Source organism: Mirounga leonina, unplaced genomic scaffold (assembly GCF_011800145.1).
Source record: "Mirounga leonina isolate KUSES-001 unplaced genomic scaffold, KU_Mleo_1.0 Mir_125, whole genome shotgun sequence".
Classification (NCBI taxonomy): domain Eukaryota; kingdom Metazoa; phylum Chordata; class Mammalia; order Carnivora; family Phocidae; genus Mirounga; species Mirounga leonina.
The window spans coordinates 40,771,160-40,797,474 of NW_023270305.1; the positions used below are offsets into that span (position 1 = coordinate 40,771,160).

The 26,315-nt window shown below is 47.9% G+C and overlaps 1 protein-coding gene across 2 annotated transcripts in view; it reads right to left on the reverse strand.

The window, feature by feature from the left end:
- The window catches only part of HK2 (hexokinase 2), a 63,117-nt gene extending 52,794 nt beyond the window's left edge, over positions 1 to 10,323 (reverse strand). Inside the window, exon 1 of one of the 2 annotated variants that reach the window (XM_035001211.1) lies at positions 9,853 to 10,323. In XM_035001211.1, coding sequence (XP_034857102.1) covers positions 9,853 to 9,915 — 63 coding nt within the window. In that variant the 5' untranslated portion in view covers positions 9,916 to 10,323. The remainder of the gene's footprint in view (positions 1 to 9,852) is intronic. The other variant, XM_035001212.1, reaches the window with a different exon arrangement.
- Between the last annotated feature and the right edge of the window lie 15,992 nt (positions 10,324 to 26,315).

A 26,315-nucleotide genomic window follows, 5' to 3' on the forward strand; every position in this document is an offset into this window, starting at 1 on the left:
AAAGAAAGAAAGAAAGAAAGAAAGAAAGAAAGAAAGAAAGAAAGAAAAAAGGATAAACTGAGGAGGGAAAGACGCAGCAGATCCTCGATGCTTTAAGGCTCCTTCCTCTAAAAGGCAGCTACCCAAAAGTAACAGATCTGCCACAACACTTTCTTCAGATGGGACCAGGCAGAACCTTGCTGGGGCCACCAGGGGACCTCAGGGAGATTCCGGCTGACGTGCCACGCACTCACAAGCCTGGGGCACCTGAGTAAGTGTGAAGCTGACCTAGCAGGCTTATAGGCCACTCCCCCAGGATCCTGTTGCACCTTGTGAGTCACAGGCTTTCCAGTTCTTCCAGTTCTTGCCTCAGCTGCCTGGAGTTATAGCCAGACTGACCTCAGGCAGTGGCACCCATCTGGGGTCCAGGAGATGGGCACTTGGGACACGGGTGTTGGGAGCCTCCTGTCCTCAGACATTCTGGGCCAGCTGCGGGGGCAGCTGTGCAATAATATGTCCCAGATATACATGACCCCAGCACAGTTCATTTACACAAAACTGACTGAGTCCTAAATGGAGTGGGCCCGGGCCAGGGGCTGAGGGCACCAGGGGAAAGGAGAGCCCAGTCTCCACCTGCAAGGGGCTCAGTCTATTGGTGGGAGGCAAATATGTCAAAAGTAATTACAAACTGAGAGGAAGGGCAGAGAGTAGGCAGTTTCTCTCCCTGTAATAAAATACAGATTTAGAATCACTGAAATCATGCACGCATCAATACAATTCTAAGGAGTGTCTCAGGAAGGTGAGAAATGTGTATATGTTGACCCCACACCTAGAATGTTCTCCTCCTCTGGCCTAACAAAAAACTCCCACTTTGCCTTTCAGGGCCCAGCACAAATGGCCTCTCCCCAAATTCCCAGCCGCCAATACACTTTTGATACCTTGTGTCTCCTGCCCTCACTGGTCCCAGAGGACTAAAGGCACCAACTACATGCTCCCAACTTCACATCTGTGATGTCAGCAGCTACCTCAGTACTGAGACAGAGCGGGTACTCACGTCATAGGCCATGGTCATGCACAAGGGGCTATGCGGGTGCCGAAGGGGTGGGTGGGAGAATAACCTGGGTGAAGGGGAGAGCTGGTCATTCCAGAATGCCCAGGAGCTCAGAGCCTGACCCTGTTCTTCAGGCCTGAGCCCTCACTGCACGTGACCCTGGTTCTTTCTCCAGCTACCTGGCTGCCCTGTTCAGTCGCCCAGGTCCCCTAAGGGCCAGACTCTGCCTCCCCTGGACAGCCCCATACCAGGGGACCGGAGTCTACCCCTGAGCCTCTTGCCTCACAGGGACATCTGAACTCCCCACTCCAAGTGTTCCCCTGCTGCACAAACGCCTGTGGATCTGGCCCTCTGTACCACATCCAGCCCCAGAGCTTCCCAGTCGGCCCCACCCACCCCACAATCACCCCCACCAAAGGCAGGGCAACCCATACATCCCAGTTTGCCCAGGACAATCTCAGTTTACACTGAGGTAGCAGCCTAAGTATTAACAGTGTCCCCTTTTATTCTCAAAAGTGGCCCGGTTACTCTAGGTACAGGCCACAAAGCAAATCCTGCCTTTGTTCTTGGGGAGCCCACACCTGACTGATGAGAAGAGCTCATGCTGCACATTGGTGCCAAAAAGGAAATAGGGACCTAGGAACTGGGTTCCTGCTCTGGGGCTTGTCCTATATAAACTTGGGCTGGTCACTTAGTACACCGCACCTGGTTTCCTCATCGATAAAATGAAGGACCGGAACTAGATGATCCAAAGGTCCCTCCCCAACTGACACCTGACTCATAGCCCCATGAAAATGAAACACAAGTGGCCTATCTCCAGTTGTCCCAGGCAGCCTCATGCCGGGGTTAGGGGCCTAGGTTCTGGGGTCAGACTGAATTCAGGCTTTCCCTTGAGCAAGGTACTGTCCCTTTCTGTGCCTTGGTGTCTTCATCTGAATAATAGCTAATAATGACTACCAAGGAGGGCTGCTTAAGGATGACCTGAGTTAGAGTGCATAGACAGAGCCTAGCACTTACAGTAGTATTTGTTATTTTAAGAGCTTCAGAAATTGGGGGTGCGGGGGGAGGGAACTGATGAGACATGGCTAAAAGGCTCATTGCAAGGGGTTGAGACAGAAAAATGTGGAAGGAAGCAGGAAGCAGGAGAAGGAAGTCTCTCAAATGGGAAAAAGGAGAAGCGGCAGCTTCGCATGCCCTCATTTAACCCTGATGGCTTATCTGGCTTCATTCCTTTATCAGACAATATGGAGATACCAGAAGGAAGAGGGTAGGAATAAGGCCTTTCAAGAACATGGACCACACCTCCAGGGTAGAACCACTGAGCTAAGGGTGAGGAGAGTCAGGAAGGCTGGCTGGGTGAGCACCAGGGGCCAGGTTCTCAGCCCTGACTCACTCTCTTAGTTAACTCCAAGGTAAGTTTTAACCAAGGTCCCTCCAAGTGAGGAACATCAGGGAAATGCTCAGAGACCCACAGACAAAAGCGCAAAAAGCATGGCCACCCCTAAAAGAGGGCAGCATTTCAGGGAAACAAGGCCTCCCAACTGGATTTGGACAAGACATAGCCTGTACAGGGATGGGGGGAGGAGAATGTGCGTTCCACACAGAGGGTTGCCTTGGGCTTTGTCAAGAGCCCTGGGCACCTAAGTGTCAGGAGGGGCCACACTGGACAGCCCAGAGTCTGTATGAGGGGCAAAGAGCTCTCTGCTGACACCCAAGACAGCCAGGGATCCTCCTCCTGATCTGCCAAAAGACTGTGGGAATGATGGTTCCCTTCAGTGAAACTCCAGGGGTCAGTGGGACCAAAACCTACACCTGGTCCTATGACTCAACAGCCCAGGGCACCCCCCGCCCCAAGCAGCTTTCCGAATGGAAAGCCAGAATCTGGGGCAGATGTGAGGAAGGCTAAGAAAGCATCTCACTGGCCAACTGCAGCATAAGCGGGCTCAGCAACTGCCCTTTGGGGGAGGGACCGAGGGCGGGGGTACTAGGTTTCTACAGTCACAAGGGTGGAATGAACGCTGTGATCAGTCATGCCTTCCACTGAGGATGCTTCAACCTGCGGTACAATGATCACGGCATCCCAGAGACACCAACCCCCCTCCCCCCGCCCCTCGCCCCCAGTGGGGAGGCTACTTCCCAGGGGACCCAAAGGAAAGCAAGTTAGAGGAAGAACTCAAGGATGGTTCTCCTATGCCTATGAAAGAGAGTGTTTTAGAAGGCAGAGAGGGCAGTGAGGATGCTTCCTTATTCCTCAGCTTCAGGAACTTCCCATCCTTCTGCCCTCCCTGTCTTCTACTCTAATCCGATATCAGGCAGACAGCAACAATGTTCCAGAACCCATATGTCCCACAAGCCCTTGGGAAAAGAGAAGCAGGGCCTCTTTTGCTCCTGCCAGATGGATAGCACAGTAGGTATCTAAGGGCGTAGTACTATACATATGTAGTTCTCTATGTACCATATTTAACACAAAGAGTTGACTATGTGTCAGGCACAGCTCTAAGAGCTTCACGTATATTAACTCTCTTTAATCCCTACAGTAACCCTATTAAGGTGTTATCCAAAAACTCTCCAAGGGCTAGAAAGGTTAAATGAACTGACCCACGTTCACAGAGCTGGTTACATAAACCAGGATTCAATCCTGGGAGACTGGCTCTATCACTCACCGTACAGCCTCTCCCAGTAGGACTGTGGGACTGGCCCTCAGTGGGTTATCACTAGCCCCTCTCCTCTGGTCCCAGCTACAGAAGCTCCTGGGCTCATGATCTGCCAGCTCACCCTCCTGCTTTGTTCAGAAGTCTGACGGATGCCTGGCCTCCCTGGAAATCCCAGCAACAACCAGGGGAAGATTCTCCTGCGGACAACTGAGCAGACTTCTGTCCCACTTGCTTCCCGCCGTGCTGACACCGCAGGCATTTTTCTGACTGAGACAGAAGAACAGTAACCCAGGTAACCCACCCTTCAGCCAGGAAGGCACGGACATCTGCTGACTGCTGTGGCCTGCAGACTTCACCTCAAATTCATCTTTTGTAAAAGACCACTTGCCACCATGACCGTCCCAGGACCTGGCACACTGCAAGCTGGGAACCAAGGTCCTATTAATTAACAAGCTGTGTGATCGTGAACAATGCGCTATAAAACTGAAGGAGGGGACGAACTATGCTCTTCCTTCCAACACAGTTTCTCAACAAAGGTCTTTGTTGCGAGGGGGCTGTCCTGGGCACTGTAAGATGGCGTATCTCCTTAGCCTCCACCTTCTAGATGCAGCACATCCTCACCCACAAGCTGGCGACAGACAAAAATGTCTCCAGACATTACCGAAGCCTACTGGAGGGCAAAATTGCTAGCAGCTGAAAACTACGGCTCAAAAGAAGTGGTAACAAAAACAAAACAAAACAAACAGAATACAGGCTTTGCCCCTACAAACTTCGGGTAGGGTGGGAATTCCTGCTCTTTATTATACGTTGGGATACAGACAGCCCCTCACAAAAGATTGCGTGGCCCAAAATGCCAACGGCGCTGAGGTTGAAAGACCTGCTTTAGGAGTAAGCAGAAACAGCCCCTCCAGTGCAAGGAAGCATGGCCTATGATCCATGGCGTGCAATAGTAAGACTCAGGCAATGAACTCTGGGATCTGATCTGCTCAACCCCTCCCCACTCACCCCCAGCCCCCCACTGCTTTGGAAAGGGAAAGACAGACAACACAGTGTTGGAAAACAAACCAAACTTGCTGACTTCAAAATTCAACAATGATAATGAGAAACCCATTATCAAGAGGTGTCTTTTAAAGAAATATCTGAACAAAGGAAGTCAGTTTTCTGGGGTTCCTGAGGTCTTTCAGTACATCAGATCTCCTTACTCCAGCTGCCAGGCTTTGAGAAAACTGTTGTGGTTTGCGTTGTTTTGATTTCCCCTGAAAAAGGGCCCCTAGCTGCCCTCAAATTCCTCAGGGTGCTGGAAACATTCATCTTTGAAAAGTGATGTTTAAAAAAAAAAAAAATAGTTGGCTTTGTCTGAGGAGCCTCAGAGGGAATTTTAATTAATTCAGTGGTAAAGAAAAGTGCTTCCTAGCACACTCTGAAATAGAAATTTGGTGATACAAAAAATGGATGATTAGCAAAAGCTACTACCATCAACTCCTTCTGAGCAGGGAAGGGACAGTATTAGGATGCTAAGTATCATGTACACATTGAACAAATGAGAAACTGTACCTGCCAATGTCAGTTAAGTCAATCAAAAATAATCTTAGTAAGGTTGTCATCAGTAGTTGACTCCTGGTACTTTAACCCCTTGTCAGAAGATATAATGGCACATAGTAGGTACTCAAGGCATACCAATCAAGGCTCCCTTGAGGTCTCCAACTCCTCACCCCGTGGTAAGGCACCCTCTCTTGACTGCTGCCTTATCTCACCAGACGACTGAAAGGTATCTTAGTTTCAGTTTCCCACATCATAGCCAGAGGAACTGGTACCCACAATAAGTTCTCAAAAAACATTAAAACTCTTGTCTTTCTTGACTCTTGGGGGCTCTGCTGAATTTTCTGCTTCCAAAGATACTCCCTCCTCTCATAAGTCCAGAGTTGAAAGCCACTCCTCACTCACACAGAAAAGAGCCCAAGCGAGCTATCTATATTCCATAATAGGAGTGAAAATACGTCACCAGTCAACGCATGTTAAAAAAAAATTCGGCCAGTGGCTAAAGGAAGGCATGCATACTCATTTCACTTCTATGGTTAAAACTGATTCTCCTTAAGCAGCAAAAATCCTCTATCTTGAATGTTAATTTTACCTCAATCAATAAAAAGACTCTACTATCTCTCCACCCAGAGGACATAGAGCCTTGATTGCTGGAAGACAGGAAACTCCCTCACCCTCCCTATCTCCCTCCCTGTGTCCCTGACCCCCTCCCTTTCTCCTCAGAATCAGCCTCAGGATCAGGATCAGCCTCAGGCCTTGATGAAAGAAGAGTCCACCGCCTTTCTCAATGTCCCCCTTTCCACCCATCCCCTTCAGCCCCATCCTAGCCATCCCCCAATCTGCCTTTCACCCTCCTCCCCTTCCTGCAGCCCTTGCTCAGCTTCTGTCTCCAGGAAGGGCTCCTCTCTCATCCTCACACTCACTGAGTACCTCATCAGTGGCCAGAAACCGTGGCTACAAAGGTGAGCAGCCAGGATTCTCCCTGCCCCAAGGAAGGAACCGGAACTGAAAACTACAAAGTCCGACACATGGTGGAATGATAAAAATGCCATGATAGGGTGCCTGGGTGGCTCAGTCGGTTAAGCACTTGCCTTCGGCTTAGGTCATGATCCCAGGGTCCTGGGATCCAGCCCAGCATGGGGCTCCCTGTTCAGCGGGGAATCTGCTTCTCCCTCTCTCTGCCCTTCCCCCACTCGTGCTCTCTGCTTCTCTCTCTCTCAAATAAATAAAATCTTAAAAACAAAACAAAACAAAACAAAAAACCATTGGTCATGAGAACTCCCATTTAAAAAAAAAGTGCCATGATAGGGCAAAGGTGCCTAGTGTGAAGAGCATGGCATTCAAAGAAATGGTGATGCAAGTCCTTGGGGAGTGAAGGTAGAGAACATGCAGGGGCCAAGGGGCATTCAGAATGCAGTGTTAAAAGGCTTCTGAAATGTGCCAGTCTCACTCCAGAAACAGATTGGAAACAGAGAAAACCTAGGAGCCCTCTGAAATAAGCCAGAGACAGGTTGACAAATGCGTAGCGATCGGAAAGGAAAGTCAATGAAAGGAGTCCAGAGCTCCCAGCCAGAATGGCCAGAGGGTACCGGTGCCATTAATGTAACCAAGAGAAGAGCTAGTTGCATTTCTGGGCATGCTGGGTGATGGTGCTGCCAGCATCCCAGAGTGGATGCAGACGGGGGCCAGGATGGAGTCCACTATTGTTCCCAGAATCAGGTGAGTGTGGTCAAGAGCATGCAGCTCTGGAGCCCAACTGCATGGCTTTAATTCCCAGCTCTTACAAAAATGCTAGTGACCTTGGACAAGTTACTGTGCCTTTGTTCCTTGCCAGTAAAAGGGGGATGCTGATAATAACTGCATCTGCTTTGTGAGACTGTTGCGAACGTTAATGAGCTAACATACGTAAAGAGCTTAAACCAGTTTCTGGTACACAGTAAATGCCACATTTGTTTGCTCTCCAGTTTCAAAGTGTCAGTCTCCTCCTAATGGTACAAAACACTGGACTTGTCCATCAGGAGATGGCGGGGGGTGGAGGGCTAGTTCTGGGTAGGTGAATCCAAGTTTTCCATGCCTCAGACTACAACCCAGAATATATAAGATAATGGGGATTTCAGAAGAGTCCAAATCAAGACCTTTTCAAAAGACTCTCTAAAATTAAACTCAAACTTCATCCTTCTCCCCGAATTCATCCTTGTAGCAGCAACTGGAAAACAGGCTTCTAGGGACACCTGGGTGGCTCACTAGGTTAAGTGTCTTCATCTCAGGGTCATGAGTTCAAGCCCCACATTGGGCTCCACACTGGGTGTGCAGTGGAGTCTACTTAAAAAGAAAAGCTGCTTCCAGGGCGCCTGGGTGGCTCAGATGGTTAAGCGTCTGCCTTTGGCTCAGGTCATGATCTCAGGGTCCTGGGATCGAGTCCCGCATCGGGCTCCCTGCTCCTTGGGAGCCTGCTTCTCCCTCTGCCTCTCTCTCTCTGTCATGAATAAATAAATTAAAAAAAAAAAATAAAGAAAAGCTGCTTCCAAAAATTCTGAGTCTCCTCCTACTTCCTATCAAATGGCAGCTGGAATCAAACAGCTTTGTTCACCTAAGCCTGGAGGCCAAGTCCCAGGTTCCGGCACCTGGTAAATTAAAGGCCTGACTCTATTCTGCCCCCATTGGTAATTTCGAGGAAATACACCCAGTGTCCACCCAGACACTTCACAGGCTAAAAGGAAGCTGCGAGTGTAGGAAGAGTCACCTACAAAAAAGACATGTCTACATTACTGTGTTGAATCATCACAACTCCCTAAAGTGGGCAAGGCGGCTGCTATGACTCCTGTTTTACAAGAAGAAACCAACAGTCCAAAGAGGCAAAGTGACTTGCTCAGGGTCCTGTGGTTAATAAATCACAAAACAAAGATTAGAACTGGCTTAGTCTCTCTCCGCTCTGGGACCAAAGAGAGGACTCGGAATCCATACCAAGACAGTTTGAGTCTTAGCCTCCTCCCTCTGGATTAAGGGAGAGTAAACTGGTAAAGGAATTACAATGCTCTGGAGTGACATTCACACAACTGAGACCTCCCCTGGATTAAGGATCCTCCAGTTTCCTACTTTAGGATTTGCCAAGGGATGAGTCTTCCCCAAGGGTTAACTCACTTCTTGGGCAGAGAAGCCCATAGAAGTTGCCAAGATCCTGCCGGCTCACAGACACATTCTTAAACTGAATTCAGGGCAGAGAGAGCCACATCCCAGGAAGGAGAGGGCAACAGTCGTCCATTCAGCCAGCCGCCCTCTCCTCCCTACTCCAGTCTGAGGCTAAGTATTGCCATGTTTTATTTGGGGGTTCATCTGCCCCGGCTCTGAAAACACCACGAGGGTAACCCACCATCCTCTCCTTTGCTCTCAGAATCCCCAGAATGGGAGTACAATACGAGCAGGTCGCGGCACCGAACAATTATGTCAAGACACTATCCCAAATGTGTTCCCTCTGAGACACAGAAATTTCAAGTATGTAATTAAGCAACGCTGTCACTGCCTCACAGCTCTGGACACCCCCCACCACCCATCCCTTCTTCTCAAGACCGCTAGTGAGGTCCAGGGTCAGGTGCCAATCCTGAAATCCCGAGTATTTCAGAAACTCAATGCTACCGAGAGTGAGAGCGCCTCGGGCCCAGCCCCACCCCCAACCCCATACCCGGAGGCACCTAGAGCTTGGCTCCCGGCGGGGCCAGAAGCTCTTTCTTATGTAAATGACCTAGCCCGAGAGCTCGGAGGGCTGCCGACCCCGAAGTGGGCAGACCTGTCGGAGTCTCGGGCAGGAAAAAGCTCGTTTACCTAACGAAAACTTTTCAAAGAAGACAGGAAAGCTGGGGGGGGGGGGGGGGGGACACACAGTTCGTGCAACTTTTAGTAGCACTAGAAATATCAACCAAAGTTCGCCCCCTACTTGGAGGCGGGGGCCGCGGACTCAAGGCCCGGCCGTCCCGAGGCACATCTGTGGGGGAATGTACGCCCCTCGCGGGGCCTCAGTTCCGGGCGCCTCAGTTCCGGGGAGGGGGCGCGGCGGGCGGAGTTTCTCGGCTCCTTCCCGGATCGGCCTCTCCCCAAGCGCACCTCCGCGAGGCCCTGAGGAACGCCGAGGGGAACCGCATGTCCCCAGAACGCGATCCTTTGGCACCGGAGTCCCCCAGCAGTCCCACGTGGCAGCGGAGCCTCCCCGGACCAGCCACGATTCTCCCCCCACGTGCTCTCGCCGGAACTCCGGCTGCGAGCGGGGGGCTCCTCCCACGTGGGCCCCACAGTCTCAGACTACGTGCCGGGTGACCCGCCCCTCCAGCGGGAAGGAAAAAAAAAAGCGCGAGCGCGCGCCGGGTGGCAGGAAGGCAGAGAGCCGCGCGGTGCGCGAGCCCAGGCGCCTCGCACGCGCGCACACGCCTGCCCGTGCCTAGCGGACGTGGCTCCTCGCGCCCAGGAGTTTCCCGGCAGCCCTGACTTTTTCCGCGTCCTCGACCCCGAATGAGGAGGAAGTGGTTCCCCGCAGGGTCAAGGAGGAGAGTCCCGGCCCGCCGGGACTCCAAAGTGAGGGCCGGGGACCACACAACTTTGTCAAAGGCGAGCCAGCCGCCCCTGCACGCGCTTACTTACCTTCTGCACTTGGTCATGGTTGAGCTCCGTGAAGAAATAGGCGAGCAGATGCGAGGCGATCATCCTGCCGCGGCCCGACGGCGCCGAGTTGGGAAACCGAGGTTGGAGCGCGTGCGGGGGAGGAGGACAGCGCGGTCCGACCGCTTTGTATCGGGGCTTGGCGGCCCGGCCGGGAGCAGTGAATCCGGACGGCACAAAAAGAAGGTGATGGCACGCTCAGCTTGGGAGTGTAGGGTCTCTGGAAACAGGTCTTGGGAGTCCCGATTGCTAGAAGGCGCCCAAAAATCACTGCTGGCGACGTGTCGGGTTGCCCCACCGCCAACGTGCTAACTTCACCACAGGATCACTAAAGGCTCAACTTGGGAAGAATCTCGGTCCGGTCTCACTTGGGCGAGCGGACCTCCGCGGCTCACACGCGCGCTGCCTTGCCCACGGATCTCCTCCGCTTGATGACACGGCGGCCCTAGCGGCGGCTCGGGACTCCTGCTCTGGAGTTTCGTGCAACAATGTGGCTTATTGAGGGGCTGCCGGCTCGCGGGCCTCCCGGTCAGTGACGCGCGCACGCCCATTGGCTGCACGGGGAGGGTGTGTGCGCCCACGGGCCGCCCGCCGCCGCGGCGCAGCCAATCCGTGCGCACGGCCCGCGGGCGCGGCCCCTCCGACACCCGAGCCGGGAAACTGGAGGGGCGCGCCCGGGGCAGGGGGCGGGGCCGGGCGGCAGGGATGGGACGTGTGGTCCGTGGCTAGAGGCTGGGGCGGAAAGGCGCATGAGCCACCGCCGCGTCAGGCTCAGCTATGGGTGGGGGGCGCGTGATCACAGACCCAGCGTGTGGGACGACTGGAAAGACGGGTCACCCGACCAGCATGTGCTTTGTGCGGGGAGAGGGACACCGTCTGGTATCTCGGGGTCATGTGAGGGGCCCCCACTGCTGGGTCACATTTCTGAAACATCTTAGTCCTCACCTGTTGTGGCTCAACAGGGCGCTACGCTGAAGCAAAACTGAGGCGCCGCCTTAGCTGCTGCTTACTTTATGCCAGGCATCACAAAACGGATAGGGTGTGGGTTTTGCTAACCTCGTTTTACAGATGAGGAACCTGAGGCACGGGCCGTTAAGAGACTTGTCCAGAGTCACACAGCTATGTGGCAGATGGAGGAAAGAACCCACGCCCGTCTGACTTGGAGGCCCAATTCTTTTCCCTATTTTCCTATCCTATTGGTCTACGAGCCCAGGGGAGTAAAGGGCAGGAAAGGAGCTATATCTGCAGCTGCGGGACGGACGCACGCGTGGGTGAAACTGGTGGGTGCTTAGTGTGTACCCGAATGATCCTGGACGTGTGTGGGGTGGGGTGGCTTGGGGATGCTGAGAGGAGTGGGAGGCCCAGCCACAGCTAATGCCTGGCGCCAGACTCTGAGTTTACATATGCGGTGGCAGCCGGCAAGAATGAAATGCAGACTGATGCAGACAGGGGACGGATGCTTGTGGAGAAGAGCGAGCCTGGGGTTGGAGAGGTCGCTGAAGGGCTGCTGTGTTCTACTGAGGAGTTTCTCCTCTCATAAACAGTTGGGTGCTATCTGCAATGTGTACATTATTATAGCATTATGTAAGTAACAAATGTTCATGGTTGGAATATACAGACAGAAATAAAAACATCCATGATCCATCCTCTCCGCAAAACTTCTTGCCAATTATACATTCACACCTCTCCTTCCCCATACTCCAGTCAGGCCTGGGTCCCAAACTGCTTTTGTCACAGTCACCATAATGACTAACCTGTTGCCAAATCCTGTGTTCTTATCCCTTTTCCACCCTTGTCTTCTTGTGATACCCGCACACAGTTGACCGCATCGTGCATCTGGACACACCTTCCTCTGTGGGAGCTGGGGCAGCTCCACCCTTCTGCTGTCCCTCAGGCTCCTCAGACCCTGTTTTCTCTACCAGTGAATGCTGGAGTATTCCAGAGGCTGTCTTCCACCCTCTGATCTGGTTATGCTCTCTCCCTGGGTGATCCCTCCCAGCCTCATGACTGTGGTATCATCTACGTGCTGGTAACTCGCAGATATAAATCTACACCAAGGACCTCTCTAGGAGCTCCAGACTTACTTCTCCAAGCAACCATTTGTCATCTCCAGTGAATGACTATCATCTCACACTCAACATGTCCAAAGCCAAATGTAACTTTTCTTCCCTAATCTATTCCTTTCCCAGTTGTCTCAGCAAATGACATCACCATCCACCCTAAGTCATCCATAATTCCTTCCTGCCACTCACCCTCATATCCAGTAAATCCATCAGCAAGCAGTCTATTTGACCCATAAAATAAATCCTGTAACCGACCACTTCTCTTCATGTCCTTGGACACCTTGGACACAAGCCGCCAACAACTCGGCCAGAGCCAATACCACCTCAACATACCCTGTCCCTGCTTCCATTCATGCTTGCCTCCCTCCTGACCCCTGCACGGTCTTCTCCCTCAGGGACCACAGTGACCTGTTGAAAAGAAAAACCATTCTATGTCTCTCCCTCCTTCATTCCAAGCCATCTGTCTAATGATTTCTAATCCTAGAATAAAATTCAAAATCCTTCTGTCTGGAATATCCTTCTCCAGCTCTTTGTCCAGCTGACTCTTGTTCGTCATTGAGGCTCAGCTTAAATATCAACTCTTCTTCAGAGGACTTTCTTCTGATCAGTTTATCTCAAGTGGTTCCCCCAGTCACTCTCATCTGGCCCTGATTGATTCCCTACTGATTTTCCCATTGTTCTTTCTCTCCTTGCTAGACTGTGAGCTCTAAGAAGGCAGGATCTGCATCTGTTTTGTTCCCTCATATCTGCGGTGCTTAGAATGGTGCCCAGCACACGGTAGGCACACAATAAATATCTGTTGAATATCTAAATGAGTAGAAGAAATTTTAGAAATAACTATTGTTCAGGATGCCTGGGTGACTCAGTTGGTTAAGTGTCTGCCTTTGGCTCAGGTCATGATCCCAGGGTCCTGGGATCGAGCCCCACATCGGGCTCCCTGCTCAGCGGGGAGTCTGCTTCTCCCTCTACCTGCCACTCCCCCCTGTTTGTGCTCTCTCTCTCTGACAAATAAATACATAAAATCTAAAAAAAAAAAAAAAAAGAAAACTATTGTTCATGTTTTGTATAACAATACACACACATACAGAGCTTATAGTTTTATATATTATTTCTCTAATCTTTTCCACCTCTAGATCTTTCCTAGTTCACACACCCAACATCTCTCACATGACTGAAACAGCCTCATAACTGGGCTTCCCTCTTTAGATAAGATACATAGGTTTAGATATCCAACAGAGCTTCTTAGAGAAGGGATGTGATCAGATTTGTTTTTTTAGGTCAATAGCTGCCCTGGGGTTGGAGAGTGGGGGGAGGGGGATTAGAGACCAGAGGCAGAAAGAGGCCTAAGCTGTAAGGTAGGACCAAAGCCTGAACCAAGGTTGGGGAGAGACAAGGTGTCATGCTACAGGTTTAGAGGTTTTTAAAGTCTGAGGTAGAATTGACGCCTTGGGCTAGGAGTGGGGGATAAAGAGGAGGATGCCTGCTACCTGGAAATACTTGGAAGTCCAGTGCTATAAAACCTGTTGGCCCCACAGCTCAGTCGGCTCAGGTCACGATCCCGGGGTCCTGGGATCGAGTCCCACATCGGGCTCCTTGCTCGGCGGGGAGCCTGCTTCTCCCTCTGCCTGCCACTCCCCCTGCTTGTGTGCTTGCTCTCTCTCTCTCCCCCTGCCCCCGACAAATAAATAAATGAAATCTTTAAAAAAAAAACAAACCAAAAACCTGTTGGCCCCAGGCAGGTGGGACCAAACCCCATAGGTCCTGTCGGCTATGATCCCTTCTCTGTACACTGACTTTAGAGCCTCTTCTCCACTCCTCTCTCTGGTCCCATTTCATATGGACTGGATAATAATCACAAGGCACCTTAAGTACACATAATCTCTTCTGAAGGCCCCAGTCCCAGGAAGTAGTTAGAGTAGGTATTGTTATAAGCCCCAATTTATACATAAAAAACTAAGGGTAGTCTCACAAGGCTGAGACTTGTGTCTTGTGTCTTTGACTTTTCTAGCTCTAAATTCCATGCCTGGAGTATATGATTTATTGACTCTCCGATCTCTCTCTCACACACACACACGTTGAAGAATAATGAGACACCCGCGTAATTTATACTTAACAGCCCCAAGAGAAAAATTAATCAGCAAATATTTATTAAACAGACCCTTACAATGTTCATGACAGTCTGTTCAGTGCTGTAAAAATTATAAAAGAAACAAGATGTGGTTCTTGCCCCCTGAGGGATTAATTGTTTAATCAGAGCTACAAAGCCAACACATAAAACAATTATGGCAGAATGGAAAAGTCTATCACTGAGAGCCAAACGTGTGTGTGTTTCTATGTGATGGAGTTTCAGAGGAGGAAGAGACAGAGCCGCAGGCCAGAGTCAGCCAAGGGTGGTCTGATGAATACAATTGTCAGCTTTTACACCAGGCTGGCTCTGGCCTTACATAGGACTGACCTGAACCTGGCCATCAGCTTTTAGGGAGTTGTCCTGGGAAAAGACCACTTGACCAAAAGACATATTCCTTTTTCTAAATAAGATTTATCAAGTTTGAAGCGAGTTATAAGTGATGGGATTATGTAGATTTTAAGACGGAGGGTGGGCCTTCCCTGAATATAAATACTTAAGACTCCTTGCACTGTGTTATCTTTAACACTGAGCCCTAATGATCTCCGTGATCTCTTGTGTTTCACAGTTCAATTATAATGTATGAATTTGGGAAATTGGGAGGGGGAGGTATTGAAAGTAGTTAAAATAGAAAAATGGAAGCCACAAGATACACAACAACCTCATTTTATTTGTCAGATTTGCAAAAAGAACCTATTCAAGCTAGTTTAAGCAGAAAAAGAGTTAATGGAGGAATATTTAGTCTCTTTCAAGATCTTCAGGAGGGCCAGAGAATCAGGCTGACAGGCTTGCCCTGTGTGATGCCCAAGTTATCCTATCAGACTCCGCCAGTGGAGATGCTATTGCTCTGGCCACTGGGCTCAGGTATCTCTGCCCACACTCCTGATGCTGGACACAAGATTAGCCAGGACAGGCCACAGCCACCTTTGACAACTGGATATCTGTCTCTCAGGATCCTTCCTAGAAGGAATTCTGCACAGCACCTCCTTTATGGTGCTTGCATCCAAACTGACATCTTGCACCTGGTTGCCGGAGCTTAAGCCACATGCCCATGCCCTAGCTGCAAGGGAAGCTGGGAAAGCAGCCCCAGGAGTCAGGAGTTGTAACTTGGAGAAAGGGGCTAGATGAGCCCAAAGCTTGATAAACACCCACCACACCCAGCAGTCACTGAATATGCTACCTTGTAAAGTTTAAAGGGCCCTTAGACAAATTGGCTTCCTAAAAATCCAAAATATATCAAAAGCATTAAAAAGAGCATGGTGGCACGCTGAGGCTCACATAAGAACACCATGTGGTTTGGGCCTCCGTGAGCTCCAGTTTCCTCATCTGCAAAGTGGAAATCATGAGATGGAATATTCAAAGACTCTAGTTCAGAACCTGGTACATAGTAGATCCCCAATACCAGTTTCCTAAACACATCACTCATAATATCAAGTCTTCTATGCAATAGGAACTCAGTGATTTTTAAAAATTCCAGATGTCAGGAATAGTGAATGCAGAGTCTCAGGGACGTGGGAGGGATTAGTTTGTTCCACATGACATGCAGTTCTCTGGTCTAGAGAGCCAATGTCAGTGGGGAATGGCAGGAGGAAGGTTGGACAGGTAGGCAAGAGGGTTCAACAAAAAGGGAAGTATTAGCATCCCGTCAGCACCCGGGCTAGAAGAAGCAGTGTGGAGGACAGATTGGGGGGCGGGGGGGAGGGGAGGTTGAGACCAGAGTCCTGGGGAAAGATTCTACGGGGCAAAAGGTCAGAGAAGTGAAAGAAGTGAGAAAAGTAAGAGGTAGCTCAAACAGAACATGATAGATGATTAAATGTGGGGACGCCGGGGTGGCTCAGTTGGTTAAGCAGCTCCCTTCGGCTCAGGTCATGATCTCAGGGTCCTGGATCAAGTCTCGCATCGGGCTCCCTGCTCAGCGGGGAGTCTGCTTCTCCCTCTGCCTTTGCCACTCCGCCTGCTTGTGCGCGCTCACTCTCTCTCTTTCTCTGACAAATAAATAAATAAAATCTTAAAAAAAAAAAAAGATGATTAAATGTGAGGGGTGGGGACAGGAAAGACTCTAAGACGATGATTCTCACCCTTGGCAGCTCTTTGGAAGAGTGGTATGCTGAGGCGTGGAGGCTATTGGCCCTGGGTACAGACAACAAGGGGTACCTTGCCATAGAGAATGTATAAATAATAGTAAAACCTTTAGTCAGTCTGGGTTTTTATTATCATCATGGGCTGGCAATTCTAAATAATGCTGGTGACAAAGTATGCTTTCCTGGATTACAGCTAAGGGCCCTCCCTGCATCCCCACTTCCTGCCCTGCTATAGCCACCCCATTCGAATCATCTGGAGAAGGTGCCTGGGTGGCTCAGCTAGTTAAGCATCTGCCTTCGGCTCAGGTCATGACCCCAGGGTCCTGGGATTGGCTCAGGTCATGACCCCAGGGTCCTGGGATTGAGTCCCACAATCAGGCTCCCTGCTCCGCAGGGAGTCTGCCTCTCCCTTCCCCTCTGCTGTTCCCCCTGCTTGTGCTCTCTCTCTGTGTCAAATAAATAAATAAAATCTTAAAAAAAAATCATCTGGAGAGCTTTTACAAATCCTGATGCCATATAAACAATCAACAGATGTTAATGGCATCTTTTCTTCCATTGTAATAGTGAACAAAAAGACAAAATGTCTAGGAATTTAAATAAACGTACAAGGAACTCAGGATGCCAACTAGAACAAGTAGGGAGGCTTACCATTGCTTCACTGAACTTCATTTCCTCTTATTTAAACTTGTTAACTTTAAATGTGATCCAACTGAAAATAAGGGATTTTTTAAAAAAATAAACAGGCTGATTGTAACATTCATATGGAAATATAAACAAGACTTTCCTCCCAAATTCTGGAAACCACAGGAAGAAGCTTGTTCATTTGCTTTTTTTAATGTCAGAGTGGTGAAGTCTTTTCTGAGAGAGACTAAAAATCTAAATGTCATAAAAGACCCATACATCCCTGCTCAGCGGGGAGTCTGCTTCTCCCTCTGCCCCTCCTCCCCAATGCGTGCATGCGTGCTCTCTTGCGTGCTCTCTCTCTCTCTCTCTAATAAATAAAATCTTTTAAAGAGAGAGAGAGAGAAAGACCCTTAAAACAGCATCTATTATGTAAAATCAAAAGACAAGCTAGACAAAAACACAGATCAGATACAAAAGGCTCATTTTCCTACTATTTATATAGTAGAAGCTCTTTATAGAGCTTCTTCAAATTAATAAGAAAAGGAAATAAAAAACCCTTGGGTAAAGAACACAGAGTTCACAGGAAGGGAACAAATGGCTATCTGATATATGAAAAAAATTATTAATGTCACTCAGAATGGTGAAAATGCACCTTTAAAATACACTAATAGACCATTTCTCATACATCAGGTTGGTACAAATCAAATAGTGATAATACACCTTACCATGACGAAGGAGGTGCTCTTTCTCCCAGCACATTGTTTTTTTAAAACATTTTATTTATTTACTTGAGAGCGAGCGAGAGAGCAAGCACAGAGGGAGAGGGAGAAGCAGACTCCCCGCTGAGCAGGGAGCCCCAACGCAAACCTCGATCCCAGGACCCCAGGATCATGACCTGAGCCGAAGGCAGACGCTTAACCAACTGAGCCATCCAGGCGCCCCTCCTAGTGTGTTATTGATGGGAAAACACAGCCTCCATAAGGTCTGCATGACACTGTCCATCAATTACAAGTACACCTGCCCATTGGCCCTGAGAGCCCATTTTTCTTATAGGTATACCTACACATGCTGTGTGAGGTTATTCACTGGGGCATCGTTTGTCAAAGCAAGGCTGGGACCAACTTAAATCCTATCATTTGGGGACAGGTTAGGCAGAGTAAAGCATATTCATACAATGGAATAACTTGGCTGCATATAAAAAAAAAAGAAGAAGCTCTCAAAGTATTAACATGGAATAATCTGTAAGGTACAGTTAAGTCAAAAATGTAAGATGTAGAAAAGTATACATACAAAGTCTTGTCAAATAAAAAGGAACTGAAAATAAAATAAACATATACCCACGTAGAGTTATAAACTATCCTCTAGGTAGAGGAACTGAGCTACTGGAAGACAGGCATGAGAGAAGGCTTTATTGTGTGTCTTCTGTACCAGGTACAAGTATTATCTATTCACAAAAAAACGGGATGAAATTAAAAGAATCTCCTGGGGTAAAGGTAGGGGAGGCAGGGAAACTAAAGGGACCTCGTGAATAACTGCTTTTCTGCTCCTTTTCCTGATTCTGTTCTTGCTAGGACCTACACCCCCCGACCCCCAGCTTTACACACGCCTTACGAAACAGGTAATGTAGGTCCTCCTTGTAAAGGTTAAGGAGTTAATGGTCTCTTTGGAGTCTTCCAGCACAAGCCATAACATCTAAGGGGTGACCAGGCAGGGTCGTCAGGAACATTTTCCAAGACCACTGATTCACCGAGACCCCTGGTTCCAGGGCATAAGTGACTTATGGAGTATACCTCAACACTCCTCTGTGTTCCTGGATGCCTGAGAAGGCACGTGCACCAGACTACAATCCTCAGTAAAAACCCCAGAGCCCAAGCAAAGACCAGACACACTCTTCTTCCCTTTCTGAGTGTCCCAGATGCTCTGTCTGTATCTGCTCTGTGTCTTCAGTAAACTCCGCTCTCACTTCCTCTTGGCTCAGTTTGATTTTTATCCTGCATGAAGCCAAGGACCAATCCTCTTGGCTGGTGCTGCGGGCGGGGTAGGGGGGAGGGGGGCGCCGATCTGGGTCCTCGGACCCAGGCAGCCCGCATCAAAGGCAACCCAATAGAGTAAAAAGGACATGGGGTGAGACACCTGAATCCACCAAAAAATTTAAAATTTTAAGTTACAAGAAAAAAAAGGATGCCCAGGCCACACCCCAGTCCAATTATAGCAGGATGTGCGGGGGTGGGACCCAGGCACCCCTACTTTTGAAGCTCCGCAGGTGATTCCAATGTGCAGCCAATGGTAAAAAAAAAAAACACAGTTGTAGAATGACTCCGGGCGCTTTAGTCTCCATGCGTGGGGTAGCTCCTGAGCCCGTGTCGGTTTTGCATCTAAATGTGGCTCCTCCACCCACTAAGCCCTGTTTGCACTTACGTTGATATTTGTATCCATTCCTGGCCAGGGTATCTAGTCCTTATCTTTGTAGCTGCCTCATTCTTCCCCTCTAGACAGTAGGTGCTCAGTTTTCTTCTGATCAACTTGCCAAAAACCCAAGTAAATTCCTAACCTCCTGTCACCTCGGTGATAGGAAATGTATTACCTTTAATTAAGAGGGTCCTTGTCCTGGTTAGAATGGGGGAGGGCACTGCCTCTTTCTGCCATTTTAATGGTTTCAGGTGCAAGGAACGGAACACTCTGGCTCCAACAAAAAGATATTTGTTGTTTCAGGGCGCCTGGGTGGCTCAGTTGGTTAAGCGACTGCCTTTGGCTCAGGTCATGATCCTGGAGTCCCGGGATTGAGTCCCACGTCGGGCTCCCTGCTCAGCGGGGAGTCTGCTTCTCTCTCTGACCCTCACCCCTCTCATGCTCTCTCTCTATCTCATTCTCTCTCTCAAATAAATAAATAAAATCTTTATTAAAAAAAAAAAGATATTTGTTGTTTCAAATAAAAAGCCACCCGATGGTGGGCTGAGCTTCTGGCTGGGTGTGTCAGGGCTCTGGCCTTCCTTCTCTGAGGATCTCTTGGCTCTGCGGCGCGTCCTGAGTTGGCTTCATCTTCATGCTGGTAGTGAGATGGATGCAACATGTCCAGGTTTCAGCCACAAACTACAAGATCCAGAGACAGGGAAAGGAACTGCCTCCTCCTGGGTCTCTCTCTTTTTTTTTTTAAGATTTATTTTATTTATTCGAGAGAGAGTACTAGTAGGGGGAGGGGCAGAGGGAGAGGGAGAAGCAGGTTTTCCACTGAGCGGGGAGCCCGAAAGGGGGGTTAGGGCTCCATCCCAGGACCCTGGGATCATGACCCAAGCAGAAGGCAGATGCTTAACTGACTGAGCCACCCAGGCTCTCCCTGGGTCTCTTTTTTATAAGGAAGAAAACATTTCCTCAACCCCCTCAGCAGCTTTCCTTCCCCCTAATCTCATTAGCCAAATTGTCACTTACCCATTCTTATGCTAGCTATCTAGAAAGAAGAATAGGATTATCATGGCTGGCTCACACCAGCGGTTCTCAGCTGGGGGAGGTTTTTCCTCCCAGGAGACATTTGACAATATCTGGAGACACTTTTGTTTCAACCGTAGTTGGGGTGCTACTGACAGAAATGCTGCTCAATATCCTATCAAACACACAATAGCACTGACAACAAAGAATTATCCAGGCTCAACATCAATAGTGTCAGGACTGAGACACCCTGGCTGAGACTAATCAGGGCCCACCCTAGAGCTGAGGACAAGATCACCTTCCCTTAGTCATGTGATGGCTCACAAACAACATCAGGGTTTTTACACGGGGAAGAAATGATGTGGTAGGCAGCCACCAATCTTCCCTACATCACTGCTTCATAGGTGTTGGGCTCCTGTATCAATTTCCTGCAGAGTTGGGGCGCCTGGGTGGCTTGGGCATTAGGCGTCTGCCTTCGGCTCAGGTCATGGTCCCAGGGTCCTGGGATTGAGCCCCTCATCGGGCTCCCCGCTCAGCGGGGAGCCTGCTTCTCCCTCTCCCACTCCCCCTGCTTGTGTTTCCTCTCTCACTGTGTCTCTGTCAAATAAATAAATAAAATCTTAAAAGAAAAAAATTTCCTGCAGAGTAATCCAAATGGAGAACTTAGAAATCAGTGTTCTAATCACAATGGATTATATGGATATACAGTTCTAGAAACCAATGAGGCTAATATTCTTTTTTTAATTTTTTTTATTGAGATATAGTTGACATAAAACATTATATTAGCTTCAGGTATACAACATAATGATTCAATACTTGTGTACATTGCAAAAAAAAAAAATCACCCCAATAAGTCTAGTTAACATCCATCACCATATACAACTTTTTCCCTTGTGATGAGAACTTTTAGTATCTATTCTCTTAGCAACCTTCAAATATCCAATATTATTAACTATACTTACCATGCTATATATTACATCCCATGATATTTATTTTATTACTGGAAGTTTGTACCTTTTGAATTCTTCACCCATTTCATCCACCTCCACACTCCCTCACATTCTTGATTTAATATGCATATTTCTACAGAACTAGAAGGCTAGACACTGAAGATGACCACAGGACATTTGCTCATTGGTCAACCGAAGAACATTACAAATGTGCTTCTCTAAATCTTTTCAGAGAGGGAGGTATGACTTTACTATTGGTAGAATTTTAGCAGTGAGGAAAATGTGAGGTTGGCTGCTCCCGCTTGCAACATTGTTTGGTATCTCAAGGAGACATGGGAGTTCAGGGAGTCAAGATTAAAGTATCAGCTAAAATACCCAGAAGAACAATATATCCCTGTTCTTAGTTTTTGCTGAGACAGTTATTTATCCAATATCTTTTTGGCCTAAAAACAAAACCATTAATTACAAAGACTAACTTTTTAGAGCAAAGAGCAGGGTTAACATGCCATCCCAACAGCTGTGTATGTCTGTGTAGATTTCTGATTCCTATGCCTCTGGAAATATCTTGAGAACTAACTCATGCCCATAGTATCATATGATCTCACTGATATGAAGAATTCTTAATCTCAGGAAACAAACTGAGCGTTGCTGGAGTGGTGGGGGGTGGGAGGGATGGGGTGGCTGGGTGATAGACATTGGGGAGGGTATATGCTATAGTGAGCGCTGTGAATTGTGTAAGATTGATGAATCACAGACCTGTACCTCTGAAACAAATAATATATGTTTAAAAAAGAGAGAGAGAAGATAGTAGGAAGGGAAAAATGAAGCGGGGGGTGGGGGGAGATGAACCCTGAGAGACCATGGACTCTGAGAAACAACTGAGGGTTCTAGAGGGAAGGGGGTGGGGGGATAGGTTAGCCTTGGGGATGGGTATTAAAGAGGGCACGTTCTGCATGGAGCACTGGGTGTTATACGAAAACAATGAATCATGGAACACTACATCAAAAACTAATGATGTAATGTATGGTGATTGACATAATAATAAAAGAAAAGAATAGGCACGGATTTCTGGTGTATCGGGACTCAGCCACCCTCCAGTGGATGGCAGGAGGCTTGCATGCCAACAGAACTGTCCCAGAGTTCTCTTCTGAAACTTAAAGTCAGGTTCATTCACTTACACCCCTATAAGTTCATCACTACCTGTGGTAATCATTAGATCTAGTCACCAAATATTTCTAGTTCTTCCTCAAGTTCATGGTAGGATTGCACATCCTGTCACTTTAAATTTAGATGTGGTCATGTGAATGGCTTTGGTTAATGAAAACTCCAGCAAGTGCACACAAAAAAATTGAGCTTTAGGGGCGCCTGGGTGGCTCGGTCAGTTAAGTGTCTGCCTTTGGCTCAGGTCATGATCCCAGGGTCCTGGGATGGAGTCCCACATCGGGCTCCCTGTTCAGCAGGGAGTCTGCTTCTCCCTCTGCCTCTGCCCTTCCCCCAGCTTGTGCTCGCTTGCTCTCTTTCTCTCAAATAAATAAATAAAATCTTTAAAAAATTTTGAGCTTTGGGTCATGGAAGCATAGAGACACAGTCTCCATCACCCTACATTCCTAAGTGAGGATGACATGGAGCAGGGTCCCCAACAACCTGTAATGAACAAGTAGCATAAGCAAGAAACCACCTTTTAAGCCACTTAGATTTGGGGTCACCTGTTGCAGTAGTAGAGCCCGTTGTCTCCTGACGGATACAGTTCCCAAAATGCTAACTCCCCTCCGGTCATTCGTGCCCTCCATCCCCTCCCTGTATTTCTCCAGTCTCATTTTCTACTTCTCTTTTCACATCCCAACACAGTGTGTCTTCTGGAGCCCCAATTTTGCACCAAACAAGTTCCCTTGCATTCTTGGCTTCTCCATAGAATGTGTCCTTCACCTCTGGGCCTTTCCCCGAACCTTGGCTCTCCTCTAGAGGCTTCTCCTCTCACGCATCTCAGACCCGCGGGTTGGGAGGTGACATTGGCAGTTCCGATGCCAATGCTGCTTTTCTCCTGGAGTAAAAGTTCCACTTCTTTCGGACTCATGGTCTCTAGCTGGGTCACCCCTGGCCTTTTCACATTTGAGAGACATCCTGGTCACTCCTCCTCTTCCACTGCCCTCTTGGGCACCCGGATCATAGTTGTCCTCTCTTCTCCAAGTCCTGCAGAATCCTGGGAGGCTTCGGTGACCCTATGGACAACTACCAAACACCCTAGCCTCATAGCTTCCTGACTTTTCCAAGTGCAATAGTCTCCATCCTCTTTGTGCTCTGGCCACACTCTCTGAGGTTACACCCTAAACCTAGTCACCACTCAGAATGGCTTCCCTTCTGCAGTGGAAGCTATGATGACCCACCGTGCAGGGACAATGAGATGGCTCAGTAGGTTAAGCTGCACTGGATCCTAAGCAAACTTTCACTTTCCAAACCGTGTTCTAGAGCAGTGGTTCTCAAATTTTAATGGTTTATTCTAATCATCTGGGAATCTTGTTAAAAGTCAGACTCTGATGAAGCAGATCTGATGTGAGCCCTGAGTGTCTGCATTTCTAACCAGCTTCCAGGTCACGGCCATGCCTCCGGATCTCACTTAGAGTCACAGGGAGTCAAGTATCCATGAGATGGGGCTGCCCAATGCTTCCAAGTCTTCCTTGAGAAGAGCCCGCCACTGCCTCTTTGAGCTGTCATCAGTTGCCATGGGACCCACCCAACACCCAGAGACCTGTCTCAAGGAGTCCATGGGATGGTGAGTTCTTGCCCACGGTCTTCTATTTTGACTTTTACTTTTTTAAAGGATCTCAGATGCAAATGGTTCACTGATCTTCACTGCATAGCATACTTTCATCAGCCCATAAAATGCCCCTCTACTCGTGGTTTCTTTGCATTTTCATTTTTTGCAACCCTTCAACCTTGATACCTGTACCTCTTTCCTCCCCAGCCCTTGTCATACATCAGCACTCTAGTATGTTTGATATAGGTCCTTAAATATGCCTGCCTTCAACCTTGTAAAATGGGTTTTGTATGTTTCCGCTTTTAGATTACATAAATGATGAGCAATTTAAAAAGAAAAAAAAACATGAGAGACCTTCCTATGCCGTCTTGTTGTATGGCTCCTCCCGACGAGGTGGCTGACATTTATGTCCCCCTTACTTATAGAGGAAAACAATGCACCCCTTATTATTTGAACCAGCCCTGGTGAGTCTGTGTTTCTTGCAACCAAAATAACCTAAGGAACACCCTACTTCATAGGGGTGGTTGTGAGGCTTAACTGAGAGCAGAATGTGGTGTCTGGACTTCCCATGGCCCATTGCTCCTTAATGTCAGAACCTCTTTTCTTGTAGTTAGCAACAGGCTGAATGAAGAGTGATTTAGGCCTGGATTAAGGATTCAGTCTCCATATGGCCCAGTTAGCTTTGCCAGCTACCAAGAGCACCCCTAACACTAGCCTAAAATGTTGTTGCAGCCCCTTTGACATAAAGATAGAAGTAAAAAGGTTTAAAACATGCAGCCAGACTTGATTAGACAGACTAGTGGGCAAAGTAAAAAGTCCAGAAACAGACCCAGAGACATATAAGAATTTAGTATACGCTAAAGGTGGTTTTTCAAATTAGCAAGGAAAAGATGGATTAACTAGTAAATGTTGGAACATCAGGGCGACCATCTGGGAAGACAAATTAACTTGGATTCTTATTGTACTGCTTATAGCAAAATAAATTCCAGATGAAGCAGAGATTTAGATGTTAAAAAAATTAAATTATTAGAAAAAATCTTTAGGAGAGTTTTTGAAATAATCTCCAATTAAAGCTTTTCTAAGCATCACACAAAAACCCAGATATCTCAAAAGAAAGATGAATTTAGGTACATTAAAAAAAATTTTAATTCCTCAAGACAAATCCACCATAAACAAACTTCCTTAAAACATAAATAACCTATTCAAATCAATAAGAAAAAGACCATTGTCCCATTTGGAAAAAAAAAAAAAAACGGGCAAGAATATAAAGAGTTCATAGAAAAAAAATTTAATGCTCTAAATATGTGAAAAAAATACCTGAGATCACTTATAAAATGAAAAAAGCTAATTAAAATTATAATGAAAATGCATTTTTCAGCTCACAGATTGACAACATTGAAAGATTTAGAAACCAAGCTGACAAAGATGTATGAAAATAGCCACTCTCATAAATTTCTCCAGAGGATAATTTGACAATCTCTATCAAAGTAAAAATGAGGGGTGCCTGGGTGGCCGTGTCTGTTAAGTTCCCCACTCTTGGCTTCAGCTCAGATTGTGATCTCAGGGTTGTGACATCGAGGTCCACCTCCAGCTGTACGCTCAGCAGGGAATCTGCTTGGGATTCTCTCTCTCTCCCTCTCCCTCTGCCCCGCCCTTCCCCACCCCCCCACCACGGGTGCGTGCTCTCTCTCTCTCTGCCAAATAAATAAATAAATCTTTTTTAAAAATTAAAAATGAACATAGCCTTTGACTTTTAGGAATGCATTCACAAACATACTTAAATATGTGTGAAACTACATGTCATTTTATTACTGTAAATTATGATTTGTCCAAGTAATGGAATACCATACAGCTATAAAAAGTTGCAAAGCCTTTGGATTACTGACGCAGAACATGTCATATAGAGCAAAGAGCAAGATGCAGAACAATGTCGAGTAGGGGGAGGAGGAGAGTGAGAACACATCCCTGCTTGTAAGTGCATAGGAAATCTTCAGAAGGTTATGAAAGCAACTTTGAGGGGAAATCGGAGCAGCCAGCATGGGAGCGAAACTTCACGTTTCATGTTGACCTTTCGTACGAACTGAACTTTATAGCCCAGGCATCATTATGAAATGTAATAAAAATTTAAAGAATAATAAATATATCAAATGCTACCGGTTTTTCCAGCAGAAACCTTGGTGCCCACTGAGTTTTGGTTCTCAGTTCTGTTGACTATATATACAAACAAATAAAAAAGGAAGCTTAAAAAAGAAGTAGAAAGACACAGTAGAGAGAGGATCTGTTTTTACTCTGAAGTTTGGTTTTTCTAGGTATTTGGTGATGAAGTAATGCCTGCTTTCTCAAACCACGTGAGCATGAGACGTGACTCTCCCTCTCTCCCGAGAGGTGGCTGTGTGCAGCCCCAGGGAGTGGGCGCCCGGTTGC